The 12,705-nt window shown below is 34.4% G+C and overlaps 1 protein-coding gene across 8 annotated transcripts in view; it reads left to right on the top strand.

Annotated features, from left to right (window-relative positions):
* The window catches only part of TASOR (transcription activation suppressor), a 49,862-nt gene that overhangs the window by 8,028 nt on the left and 29,129 nt on the right, over positions 1 to 12,705 (top strand). For all 8 annotated transcript variants that reach the window (XM_053897762.1, XM_053897761.1, XM_053897760.1 and 5 more), the window contains exons 2-11: positions 390 to 535; positions 1,706 to 1,798; positions 2,467 to 2,539; positions 2,991 to 3,082; positions 3,748 to 3,882; positions 6,319 to 6,443; positions 8,573 to 8,604; positions 9,356 to 9,461; positions 10,230 to 10,333; positions 10,413 to 10,516. In XM_053897762.1, coding sequence (XP_053753737.1) covers positions 390 to 535; positions 1,706 to 1,798; positions 2,467 to 2,539; positions 2,991 to 3,082; positions 3,748 to 3,882; positions 6,319 to 6,443; positions 8,573 to 8,604; positions 9,356 to 9,461; positions 10,230 to 10,333; positions 10,413 to 10,516 — 1,010 coding nt within the window. The remainder of the gene's footprint in view (positions 1 to 389; positions 536 to 1,705; positions 1,799 to 2,466; positions 2,540 to 2,990; positions 3,083 to 3,747; positions 3,883 to 6,318; positions 6,444 to 8,572; positions 8,605 to 9,355; positions 9,462 to 10,229; positions 10,334 to 10,412; positions 10,517 to 12,705) is intronic.

Raw genomic sequence — 12,705 nt, 5'->3', positions numbered from 1 at the left:
TTTAGTTTGCTCAAGTAAATGGTCCTAGACCTATTTCAGTGTAACATAAAAAAGGAGTGGAGACAAGTTGAGTTTATGCACAAATTCTTTCTTATGAGAGTCTTTATGCAATTAAAGTTGCCTGATGTAACATTCTTAAGGTTTGCAAAATTGTAACCTGCTCGTGCATGTGTAACGGCCAGATACTTATTGCTGAAGGAACTGAACAATGTAGGCAATTGATTTTTATTTTCTCTCCGTTAATATGTGTTTCTTTTGAATATCACAAAATTAGCCTTGATGCCTTATTTCAACCTTATTTAAAAGTTATAGTAAGCCCACAAAAGTTTAAGAAATTAGACTTAAGAAGGAATAATCTTAAAATTAATGTTTGTTTTGTTTTGTTTTAGCACTTTTTCAGCCATTAACTCCAGGCTCTCGAGAATTTGAAGACGTTCTAAATATTCTCCATTCATCTTACCTTGAACCAACCTCAGTAACAAATTTTAACTACAAACGTGCTTGCTTGATACATAATGAACTTTTGGAAAAGGAGGTAAGTTTTAAATAGTACTTATTGTAAGATTCTTCATAACCAGTTAATAGCCTAGAAGTTGTTTTATGTTCCTTTTCTTTAAAAATGGTAGTTTTGGGAGAACCTGGGTGGCTCATTCAGTTTAAGTGAGTGTCTGACTTCAGTTCATGATCTCACGGTTCGTGAGTTTGAGCCATGCAGGCACCCAATAAATAAAACTTAAAAAAAAAAATGTAATCAAAGGGGAATAGTTAAGTATGTAAGATTGTAAATTTAAGTTTCATGTAGATTATAAACATTTTTAGGAAAAGCCAGAATGAGGAATTCTGCAGTAATACAAATGAGATGTTTAGAAATATTTTGTGTTTGTTGCTTTCTAATGCACATGAACTACTATTAATTTTGTACTTTTGTAAAGTGGTCAACCCAGTGCTACCAGAATTGAACTTCGAAGGAATCCCTGAAGTTACTGGCTACTTGAGAAAATTAAAACCTTGATAGTTTGATGTGATTTTATGGTGTGATAGGGGTTATTTATTAACTTTATATGAAAATTTTGTCTAATAATTCTTTAATTACTGAACATCAGTAATGGCCTGAATACTGCATGTAAATCTCTTAGATGTATGTTCCATATTTTGAATGTATATCCATTTGCTTGTATCTAAAAGTGGAAGCAGTTTGGGTGACTTGCAGTTGAGTTATACTTAGAGGATGTCACTTTTATCCAGGAAATATATATGGAGTACATCTTATGTACTTGGCATTGAGAATGTAGTTATAAAGAAAACATTTTTCCTTGTCCTAATTGAGTTTATAGTCCAGAAGTTGGCCATTCTGCAGAGATTTATTAAACCACCTACTTTATGCAGTGTACCATGTTATGTAAAATGAGAGATGCAAAGGTAACTATTAACTTAAAAATCTGTGGGAGAGTTGGAATATGGCAAAATTTTAGTAGACATTTAGTTAAAATTCATAGATATTAGATGTTTATTTGATTATCACAAGGTATAAAGAGCTAGTTATAATGGGGTAAAAATTAATTGAAGCATGGAAATTATAGGGAGAGAAAAGATCATTTCTGCTTTGGTTACATTTGGGATTTCTTAGAAATAAAATTCCTGAAGCTATTAGCTTGAAAGACATAATCACATGCTAAGGAGTTATTACAGATTTTATTTTATTTAGTTCACCGAAAAGCGAAGAGAACTGAAGTTTGATGGTCGTTTGGATAAAGAACTTTCGGAATCCTATGCATTTCTTATGGTTGATCGATATCAGGTGTGTGAACTCCTTTTATAAAAAACAATTTGAGGATGTTTCCACTGTAAGTTACTAATTTTGCAGTGTGAACAATACACTTGGTAATTATAAACTAATGTTTTACATTTTACTATAAATGATATGTGTAAGTGGATATATATGTGGAAGAAATGATTTAGTAGGGCAAGATATTTCATTGTTATGTAATTTATTTTTCAAATGTGCTTATTTTTTCTCTGACCAAACCTATTTTCTTTGCCTAGGATGTGCTTGATAATAATTTTCTCTTTATTAAAGTAGATTATCTTCTGTATTGTTGATTATATGTACTAGGAGCTATTTTGTCTCCTTTAATTAAAGTTGTGTAGGTGGAGTTACTTTTTCTTTAAATGTTTTGCCAGTTCTAATTCTCTTTAAAAGGGAATGTTTGTATATACAAGTGGCATGAATTCTGAGTATCTGTCACACCTAGTATAAACAAAAATGGATATCTGCTATGGTTACATTGCAAGCATAAGCCAGTTTCACATTGATATTTAGTCATAAATTGTCATGTGTATAAAATTTCTATAATGTAGAACTTACAGGGTTTAGGAGCTTGTATTTTATTTAAAACAAGTTTATAAATTATCTTTTCATGTTTTAAATGTATTATGATTGCAAGATGAAGTGTTTTGTTTGTTTAGGTGCAAAGCATATGTGAAAAAGGATTACAGGTGGGCCAGTCCAAAATAACCATTCTTGGCAGTCCTTCCATGGGTAATCTTTTTTTTTTTTTTTTTTTTTTTCATTTATCTACTATTAAGTTGCCACTTAAACATGTTTTTGTTGCAGTCCTTATAATTAAATTCATGTTTGCTTTGTCACGTTCTCAGAAAAAGGAGGATAGTTTGAGGTTATGCAGCGTAAAACCAGTTTTACCCTTTGTTTCTGATTTGCATACTTCAAATTGATCAAAGATTATTATTTTTTTAACTCGGTCCTGGTGATTTTGAGAAATTTGGATAGTTTCACAGGTTTTTTTGTAGTTTTGTGGTTAGGTTTTGTTTTTTGTTTGTTTTGCTTTGGATTAATATCCACTGTCTTTACTGTCATTACATTTTTTTTTAAGTTGTCATACTTTTTCTCTCATCATTAGATTAAATGTTTGAATTTTCTTTTTAGTATTTGTGCCCTTATTCAAATTCTTTAATTTTTCCCTCTTTACTAGGTATCTATCTTTCTAAGTATGCTGATTTATTACAAGCTAACCCTTTGGAAGCTGGGGCAGTGGGCGATGTTGTTATTTTTAAAATAATGAAGGTAATTTTAACTTTTACATTTCATATATCAAAGACAGCATTTGGTTTGGATTTTAGTTGGCTCTGTCTTTAGGAGTTTGATTAAATTAAAATTGATGCTTGCTTTATTTAGTAGATAAACATACTTTGAAGAGTGGTTTGCCATCTTTAATCTATTTGACTTCCTTTCCAAAGAGAAGAATGAAGAGGGTAATACAACTGGTAATGTCATTTAGGCTAATGAACAGTGTTGTGAATAAAATTTTTATTTCCTTGGGGCGCCTGGGTGGTTCAGTCGGTTGAGCGTCTGACTTCAGGTCATGATCCACGGTTTGTGGTTTCGAGCCCCGCATCAGGCTCTGTGCTGACAGCTCAGAGCCTGGAGCCTGCTTCGGATTCTGTGTCTCCCTCTCTCTCTGCCCCTTCCCTGCTCGTGGTCTGTCTGTCTGTCTCTCTCTCTCTCTCTCTCTCAAAAATAAACATTTAAAAAAAATTTTTTCTATTTCCTTGTTATTAAATTCAAACAGCACTTTTTTTTCATGGTTAACTCCTTTTTACTGCTTCAATATTGGTAAAAAGTGTTGAGTGTTACCAGGTATTAAAGGAAAGAACTGTTGTCATAGGTGATCTGTATTCAGAGAGGTATAAATTAGGTTAGGTGGACTTAAAAGGTTTTCTTTATTTTAGGGTAAAATAAAAAGTTTGGAATCTATATTAAATAAAAGTGCTTTGGACCCAACGCCGAAACATGAATGTCACGTGTCAAAGAATGCCAATAGAGTTACATCACTTTTGGCTTACAGAGCCTATGAGCTTACCCAGGTAAGTGCCTGGATTCATTTCAGTGTTAATGACTTCATATCTGTTTTGTCATCAAATCCTTTAAAATGTCTCCTTTTCTGTACCTTCTGCCACCACACCAGTCTAACCTCTGGTATCCATATAACACTACCAGACTCCAGTGTTTCTCACTACTGTTTGTTCAGAATGGTGTTTTCAAGACCATTCAGAAACCTAGTCTTGTGGCTCCCCAGACTTAACAAAGTAATACATTCCTTAGTCTAGTTCTTCCTTCCAAGCTGATGTTTTGTATGATTGCTGCCCTCAGTAAACCTCATTTTATTTGAAGCCTAGGCTTCTCTTGGCCTAGATCCTGGCCTAGAAAGATATCCTGTCTAATAAAATACTACTCATTCTTCAAGGTAAAGTTGAAGCCCCTTGAATTACCTTAATTGATGTAATTTTGCACTGTTGATTTGATATTTTTTATTTTAACATTTTTCTAAGACTACAAACTTAGAGTTTTCTAAGGTGCAAGTTTTATTCAGATATAATTGATAATACAGTAAACTACAGGTACTTAAAAGTATAATATTTACCAAATTTTAGTCATTTTTTTTTGGAAGTACACACGCGCAGGCAGGGTCAAGGGAGAGAACCTTTTTTTGTTTGTTTCATTGTACTAGTTTTTTATTGCTGCATAACAAATTACTACAAATTTAGTGGCTTAAAACAACACAAATTTCTTATTGTACAGTTTTGATGGGTCAGGAGTCTGGGGACAAGTTAGCAAGGTCCTTTCCTCATGTTTCACCAGGTGAATCATGGTGTTGGCCATTGCTGCCATATTCTCTGAGGCTCAGGATTCTCCAGAGAGAGAATCTCAAGCAGGCTTCACACCCAGCTCCTTAAAAAAAAAAAAAAAAAAAATTGTGAGTGTGAGTGAAGCTTTTGTGTTTTTTTTTTTGTGGTTTGTTGTTGTTGTTGTTGTTTTTTTAACTAATCTTAATCTCTACACCCAACGTGGGGCTTGAACTCATAAACCCCAGATCTAGAGTTACACAGTGTACTGACTGAGCCAACCATATCCTTGAAACTTTTTTTTAATTGAAGTGTATAGTTGACTTTTTGAAGACTCTGAATGGGCAAGACATATTGTTGGGGGCTTTCAGCAAAAATTATATTCACCAAAGATGTCTGGGCTGACTTGTTTGTTTGCCTTCTGAACAGTAGTTGGAGAAGGTAGCAATAGGCTTTTCTTTTTCTTTCTTTTTTTTGTATAGTTGTTTTTGAGAGAGAGAGCGTGCACATGAGCAAATGTGGGGGAGGGACAAAGAGAAGGAGAGAGAATTCTAAGCAGGCTCTGTGCCATTAGTGCAGAACTGGATGTGGGGCTCAAACTCAGGAACCTTGTAAGCTGAAGTCAAGAGATGCTTAACCACTGAGCCACCCAGTGCCCCCCCCCCCCCACCCTTTTTTTAAAGCAGTAGGTTTTTCTAGCAGAACTTGTAAACTGGCTTGATGTTTCCAAAAAATTTCCAGGCATTTTTAGAGCAGCAACAATATTGAAAATCAGTAGTTTCCCAAGGGAATAAACTTTGAAGGACAGTGCTTTGTTTATAAACCAGGGCATTCTTTTTAATGAAAATCACTAGTCTGGGTTGGTGCCTGGGTGGCTCAGTTGGTTAGGTGTCCCACTTCGGCTTGGGTCGTGATCTTCCAGTTTGTGGGTTTGAGCCCCATGTCAGGCTCTGTGCTGACAGCTCAGAACCTGGAGCCTGCTTTGGATTCAGTGTCTCCCTCTCTCTCTCTGACCCTCCCCTGCTCACTCTCTCTCTCTCTCAAAAAAAAAAAAAAAAAAGAGAAAGAAAAAAAATCACTAGTCTGTGAGTCACAAAACCCTAATGAATGTTGTGAATAGGTGAAGGGGAGAAGCAGATGGGTAATAAGACAATTAGCTACGTTTGTCACCTGTGTTCATAATCTCTTCTAACTCCTTTTTTCTGCTGAGTCTGTGGTTAGAGCCAAGAATATATTTTTCTTTTGAAATAATGAACAGAATACTAGATTTGGTTGAGATTGTGTCCTTAGCATTTTACTTTTTGGATTGAATTGACTTTTCTGGGCTGACTTGGAGCTTATAAATGTCCATTTGTAACATTTTTATGAGGAAATTTGTTGCACATACCGAGCCCTCAGCTCTTTAGTAATAACTTTTTCAAGTACCTATTAGTGCTCTGGCATGATTGATTGATTGATTGATAGGTAGGTAGATAGATAGAAGCAGAATATTTTATACCATAAAATGAATATAAAGTGCAAATTATTTTAAATAAATTAACAAGCAGTGCTTAAAGATACTTCCTGTTAGAGACATTTAAATGGTGTTATGTTTCTCTAAAGTCAGGCAACTAAAGATTCTACTCTGTACCTTTTTGTCTTTTTATAGAAGTTAATTTTTCATTTTCTTATTTTTAGTATTATTTTTATGAGTATATCTTTGATGAACTCAGGCGAAGACCAAGACATGTGTGTCCATATGCCGTTGTATCTTTTACTTACAAAGATGATATACAAACTCCGAAGTTTGTACCTTCATCAAGGTAAGACTCGTGAGTTTTAGACATCATTCAGAATACTAATTTACATATCCTGCATGGCCTAGAACACTGTTTTCTTCCCATTTTTTTTCTTGTCTTGCAACTAATTAGATGCACAGTGTTTATGATGACTTGTGAAAGTAGAGTGTGAAAAATGTACTTTATATGCAACTAAAATTTACTTAAACCTCACCAGTTAACCCTTTTTTTCTTGATATTGAAGGTTTGCATAGTTGAGTAAAATGCAGCTTTTATTTATTTATTAAAAAAAATTTTTTTTTTGATGTTTATTCATTTTTGAGAGAGAGACGGAGACACAGAATCCGAAACGGCTCCAGGCTCTGAGCTATCTGCCCAGAGCCCTATGCAGGGCTTAAACCCAGGAGCCGTGAGATCATAACTGAGCTGAAGTCAGACACTTAACCAACTGAGCCACCCAGGTGCCCCTAAAATGCAGCTTTTAAAAAAAAGTGAAATTTTGTGTGTTAGCTCTCCTACAAATGAGGAGCTTCTACAAAAGATCCCCGATCCTACCTCAAACAAATTAAATCAAATGTGTATTAAGGAGCCTAGGCATTGGTAATTTTTTTTCAATGTTTGTTTATTTTGAGAGACAGGAGGAGCAGAGAGAGAATCCCACGCAGGCTGTGCTGTCAGTGCAGAGCTCAATGTGGGGCTCAATCTCACAAACTGTGAGATCATGACATAAGCCGAAATCAACGAACTTAGCCCTCCCTAGGCATTGGTAATTTTAAAAGCTTCCAGGTGATTCTGATTTTCAGTGAGTTGAGTACCACTGATGATTTCTTATAAGCTTTAATACAAAGTGACCAAATGCAAAGTAGTCTCCCTTATTGTTTCACCCATGTGGTGATTCCAGAAAAAATGTTGGTAAAATTGAATCAGTAAATGTATAGGGATGTAGGTGAAATGGTCAAATGTCTGTTTAAAGTTATGTATGAGCCTTATTAATTTAGAAATACTGTTTTTAAAAAGCCACATATCATGAAACACATTTTTGAGGGCAACCTTTTCGTTGGTTTTCCAGATCAAATCATCTTGTCTTTCTTTAAGTTGTTTGAGATCCAGCACACTTATTTCATGTCACCAAATAGCCCTGGTAACCATCCATCCGTAGCCATAAGTAGCAGTTCATATGTTATCCAGACACTTGTGATTTTCATTTTTCTTGTGGCTCTGTATTTATGATTTCCATGATAAATTTACAATAGGGCCTTTCGATAGTAATCTTTAAAAGACATCCACCACTTAGTAATTATGAGGTCGTACCTCCAGGAATTGTAACTGTGTTAATTTTTTTTTTTTTTTTTTTTTTTTTTGCCTCTTCTTTGATTCTATCTTTTGGTCTCCATATCATTTAAAAATGAGCATTGTTTGAACACCTTTGCTATACCTCAAATGCTGCTATGAATCATTCTGCCTCAGGGCCTCTGCATTTACTGTTCTCTTTTCCCAATTAGCTACATTGTTTACACTAAAAACCCTTATCAGATCTCTCCTTAAAGGTGACTTTATCAGTGAGGCCTTTCATGATTTTTGTTTTTAACCCCATAACCTTATTGCTTTCTCTTTTTCTGGTTTCACTTAAAACCATCATCTGGTAAACTATATACTACTTTTGGTTGTTGCCTGGAATCTTCATGAGGTTGTAAACTCTATGAAGGCAGGGGCTTTGTTCATCCTGGTAATCCTGTTATCTAGAACTGTGCCAGGTAAATAATAGGAACTTGGTAAATATTTATTGAATGATGAATAAATACATTTAAGTGTATTTTGAGGCTATTTTTTCAAATCTCATCACCAAAATAAAGTAATTCACAGAGACTTTAATGGACTCTGTTTTCTTCTGATGACTATTTTTGGGGAAAATAGCTCCCATAAATTTGGACAGATATGATAATTTGAGCCAAGTAAGTAATTGTTTTCTTCATATAGACTTGGATGTATTAAGTGTTGTAATAAGTAGTTCATATGTATTTCCCACTTGGATAAAAAGGATTTAATTTTTCTTGTACCTTATGCCATTAGAAATAGTGCTTATGTCAAGATCCTGAATGTTAACTTTCTTGTTACCAATCAGTAATGTTTTCTTTTCTTTTTAAAACTTGTAGATCTAACAGTTTCAATGCAGATAGAAACACTGGTAAGATTCTTTTATTATTCTCCTTTAGTTTTATAAATTGGAAGAATAAGTACATAAAATAAAAAAATTAGTGTTTTACTTTATTTTTATAATGGACAAAAATCTGCAAAGTATGATAAAAGGGGTGAGGCCATGTTATGATATGGCCATGTTATGATATAGCATCAACATTTGGTTGTCCAAGCATAAGGTCTTCTTTAGAAGCTGCTGAAACTATGAGTAAACCAAAGGATTTTAGCACTTTGATAAAAGTAAACAAACAAGCTTTACAACTTAGATAATTAAAATACATTTATCAGAAGTTTAGGATTTAGAAGACACAGAAAAGATTAAAAGCAAAACTGACATTTTCTGTCATCAAGTTTCTCCACAATGAAAAGAAAGTGAGTAGAGAGGGTAGGAGATGCTGTGGGGATTTGTGATTTGTGTAGTTAACTGGATTTAATATAGTAAGATAGTCTCCTTTGGGTGAAATAAGAAGGCAGTAAATGCTTGGTCTTTGCTCTTCAGCTGTCTGATATGAGGACATTTAGACAAATTTGTTAATTTTTTGCAGCTGGAATAATCCTGTAGGGGAAAAGATCCCTGAAACAAAAATCCTATTTGAACTCTCTCCTAAATAGCAATGCCATGGGTGTTTTTTGTGTGATTTTTATTTCTTGTTGTCATAGATGTTTTTCCCTTATTTGTAGTAAACATGTATTTGCTTCTGGGCTGCTAGAGGCTGAACTATATCATTCTTTTTATTTAGACAAATTTAACTACACCTTGTGGAAAGGACAGCTTTTAAATAAAGGAAAGCTTTTGTGTTATATTTCTCTGAGGTCAACCACTCGTGCTTTTTTGCCTATCAAGCTGTAAGTATATTATAAGAAAATAGCAATTAGCGGTTGCTCAATATAGTTTCTTCTTTTGCTTTTTATTCTTATATTTACATTTTGCTTTGGTCCACAAGAACTTCAGTGTAAATGTCGATTTGTTTTAAAAGATTGATAACTTGGGAAACACAGTTGGCAAAATGGGCCCTCTGCTTTTCTATCTTGGTTTGAGAATGGGCTAAGTAGTCATATACATTTATAGCATAAAAGTTTCTGAATGATTTTAAATTTTAAAAGTAATTTTTCAAAGTTTTATTCTAATTAGATATATTTGTCATTTAGCAATTTGAACATGGTAGACTTAAAAGTTATCAGTTCTTTGTTGGAAACCTCTTTGATGTGGTGAGGTAAGTTAAAATTTATAGACTGTTTTCAGTCCTGTGCAGCATATATTAGAATAGAATGGTCTAAAATGATCTTTTGCTACCACCCAAACATTATGGGCCTTCATTAAATGTTTGATGATTACTTTCAGGATTCATACTCAAATTGTCTTAATAAAAGGACAGCCTTTAATCCTTTGTCGTTAGGAAAATTGGTGTATAAGATTAGCTTCTGGCTTAAAAATGGAAGGTTGGTGATATTACCAGTCTTCCTATCTACTTCTCTATATATCTGGGCTTCCCATTTCCAATCCTCTTTAGAATCAAGTCTAATATTAATAGTATGTTGTGGGTGGAAAGGAGATAACATTGCTAGAGTTAAAAATACAGGTGAGGCAAACATACTTTTTCAATTTTCTTTCAGTCCCGAAAAGTTAGATGTTGAAACAGTTATGAGTATTGATCATCTGAAACAGAAAATCCCTCCGGCGCTGTTTTATAAGGAAACATACTTAGGTCCAAGTGAAGGTAAGTAATTTAATTTTATTAAAATATATAAGAAGCAGATTTGATTTGAATATTTACCTTGTATTTTTTCTTATGTCAGTTTTGAAGAATGGAATGTATTGCAGCCTTTATGAAGTTGTAGAAAAGACAAGAATTGGAAGTAACATGGAGAGTTTACTACAAAAACTAGAGAAAGAAAAACTTGTGAGTGAAAGGTTTTAAAATGTTCCTCATTCTCCCTTAGAAATAAGTGTTTGAATAAGTGATCATATTAATATTTCAATTTATTTCATTTTTGCCTCAGAGTACCATAGGGTCTCTGTCTTTGTTGATATTATTTAGTGAACCATTTTACTATGGCCTTTAGTAGTCGTCATTGTTGTTTTTGTTTTTTTTTAAAGCCATGACACTAGACCTTCTGCAAGTCTTCTCCATGAAGTATCTTTATTGTATTTTGTGATTGTGACAACAAATATTTATTGAATATTTTCTTATGCAGGGTGTATAATTCCAAAAAGAATGAGATAAGGACTTTTCTGGATCATATACAGAGTGATAAATGGAGTTACTCATGTAGATATGGTTTGTTCCAGTAGGACTGTGCCATATTTGAAGAATCATCAGAACAATTGCTTGGTGAGGTTGAAAGAGAAAGGAACACTAGAGTAGTTGGGGGAAAGTGGTAGGACTTGAGACTAGAAAAGTTGTGGGGGTGGGGCCTGTGTCCTGCGGTGTTGTGTAGGCAGTGTTCAAATGTTTGGAATTTTGGGTGTCATCCTAAGAGCAGTTGGTTTTAAAGGGAGCGCAGGATGTGTTTTTGATTGTGTATACAACATGATCAGATCTGTGTTTGGGAAATTTATTTGGTTACTCTGTAGAGAATAAAGAGGCAAGATGGGCAGGAAAGTAGCATTACATTAGAGGGTGGTAGTGGGTTAGAGGAGAGAGGTAAGAACAATGATATAAGAAGAGACTGATTTAAGAGCTGTTTACTAGGTAGTATCCAATAATAGATACTGATTTTATTGAGTTTAGATTGAGGGTTTAGGTCAGGCATTAGTTGTGATGGGGTTAGGAAAGAACAAGATGAATACATGCTATTATGTGTAGTTCTGCTGAAGGAGAGGAGTTGGTTACAGAGAGGGGTTATTCCAAGGTTTCAGTTAACCTGAGATAGATGAGTTCACTTTTAAATGTTGATGAGACATTTCAGTAGGGGAAGAATTTGCACAGGTATGCCATGTGATAAAAGCTTTTCAGCAGTTAACTTCTTTTTACTCATTTTATTGAGCCTCAATTTCCAGGTAGTCAAATGGAGGTTACTATCAATGATTTTCAGAACTGGCAACTGCATTTTTAATGGTTATGTAGAATTTTGTTGTATGCATATTTATTTTCTTAACCCATCCATTGTTTAGAGTGGCAGAGTCAAATTGTGTACAAAATTTATAGGCAGAGTTTATATACTTATGAATTGGTGGACATCTAACAATAATTTTTTGACTAACCAGCTGGAAATCTTTGGACTGGGCATCTTATAACACATACATATGGACAGATGCACATTCGCCACATATGAATATACTCTTATATTTACATTTCTTGTTTTCTTCTGAAAGCTTGCCTAATACAACTATTCCTCACATCAAAATCTGTTTAATTCCTGAGTTCAGAAAGTGAAAGTTCAGATTGTAGGTTTGGGTATGGTGAGATACTGGGTTATCCAAATCTGTTCAGTTCTTCCATTTCAGAGAATGAGTATTGAGAATCTTGACAATGAGGAGTTTATCAGAAAATTACAGTATCTTCCATTCTAATAGTGAGACTCGGGATAGGAAGATACTGGTATCTTATTCTTCACCTGAGCAAGTACTATATTAGATTCTTAGAGGACTGGGTTTTCTCAGGGTTAAGAAATAGAGTAAGATCCTATGTCTTAGAGGGCATGAGCATTCTGCAGGGGTATACTACTTGAGTCTAATGGAGTTGAGATATTTTTGTATAGCTATCCCTTTTCCTGCAAGCTCATTGGGAATTATTCTAACTATGGCTACTTTCTTCATAGTTCTAATGAAGATGGGAGATGCATTGGGGACTGTTGAGTTCTCAATAGTTTTATCTTGAATATGCACACTAAATGTTCTGAATCAGAGATAGATTTAGTGAATACCTCACAGTAGTAAATATATTGGCCTTCCTTTGCCCCCTAGTCCTTAGCCTTAGGGCATCCCAAGGAAAGACAGGTCTGTTAATCCTGTGCAGGTGGCTGGATATTCCACAGGCAAGGGATGAGGAAAAATTACTTTTCTTTGCTTATAAGGGAAGAAGGCCACTGTCTCCCTCCCCTTCTGGGAAGTTCTCCTTGAAAATGTGATGAATATTAACTCCAATAC

Source organism: Panthera pardus, unplaced genomic scaffold (assembly GCF_024362965.1).
Source record: "Panthera pardus isolate Hobbes unplaced genomic scaffold, ASM2436296v1 HiC_scaffold_8, whole genome shotgun sequence".
Classification (NCBI taxonomy): domain Eukaryota; kingdom Metazoa; phylum Chordata; class Mammalia; order Carnivora; family Felidae; genus Panthera; species Panthera pardus.
The sequence above is the reverse complement of the archived record's forward strand: the minus strand, read 5'-3'. Positions and strand labels throughout refer to the sequence as shown.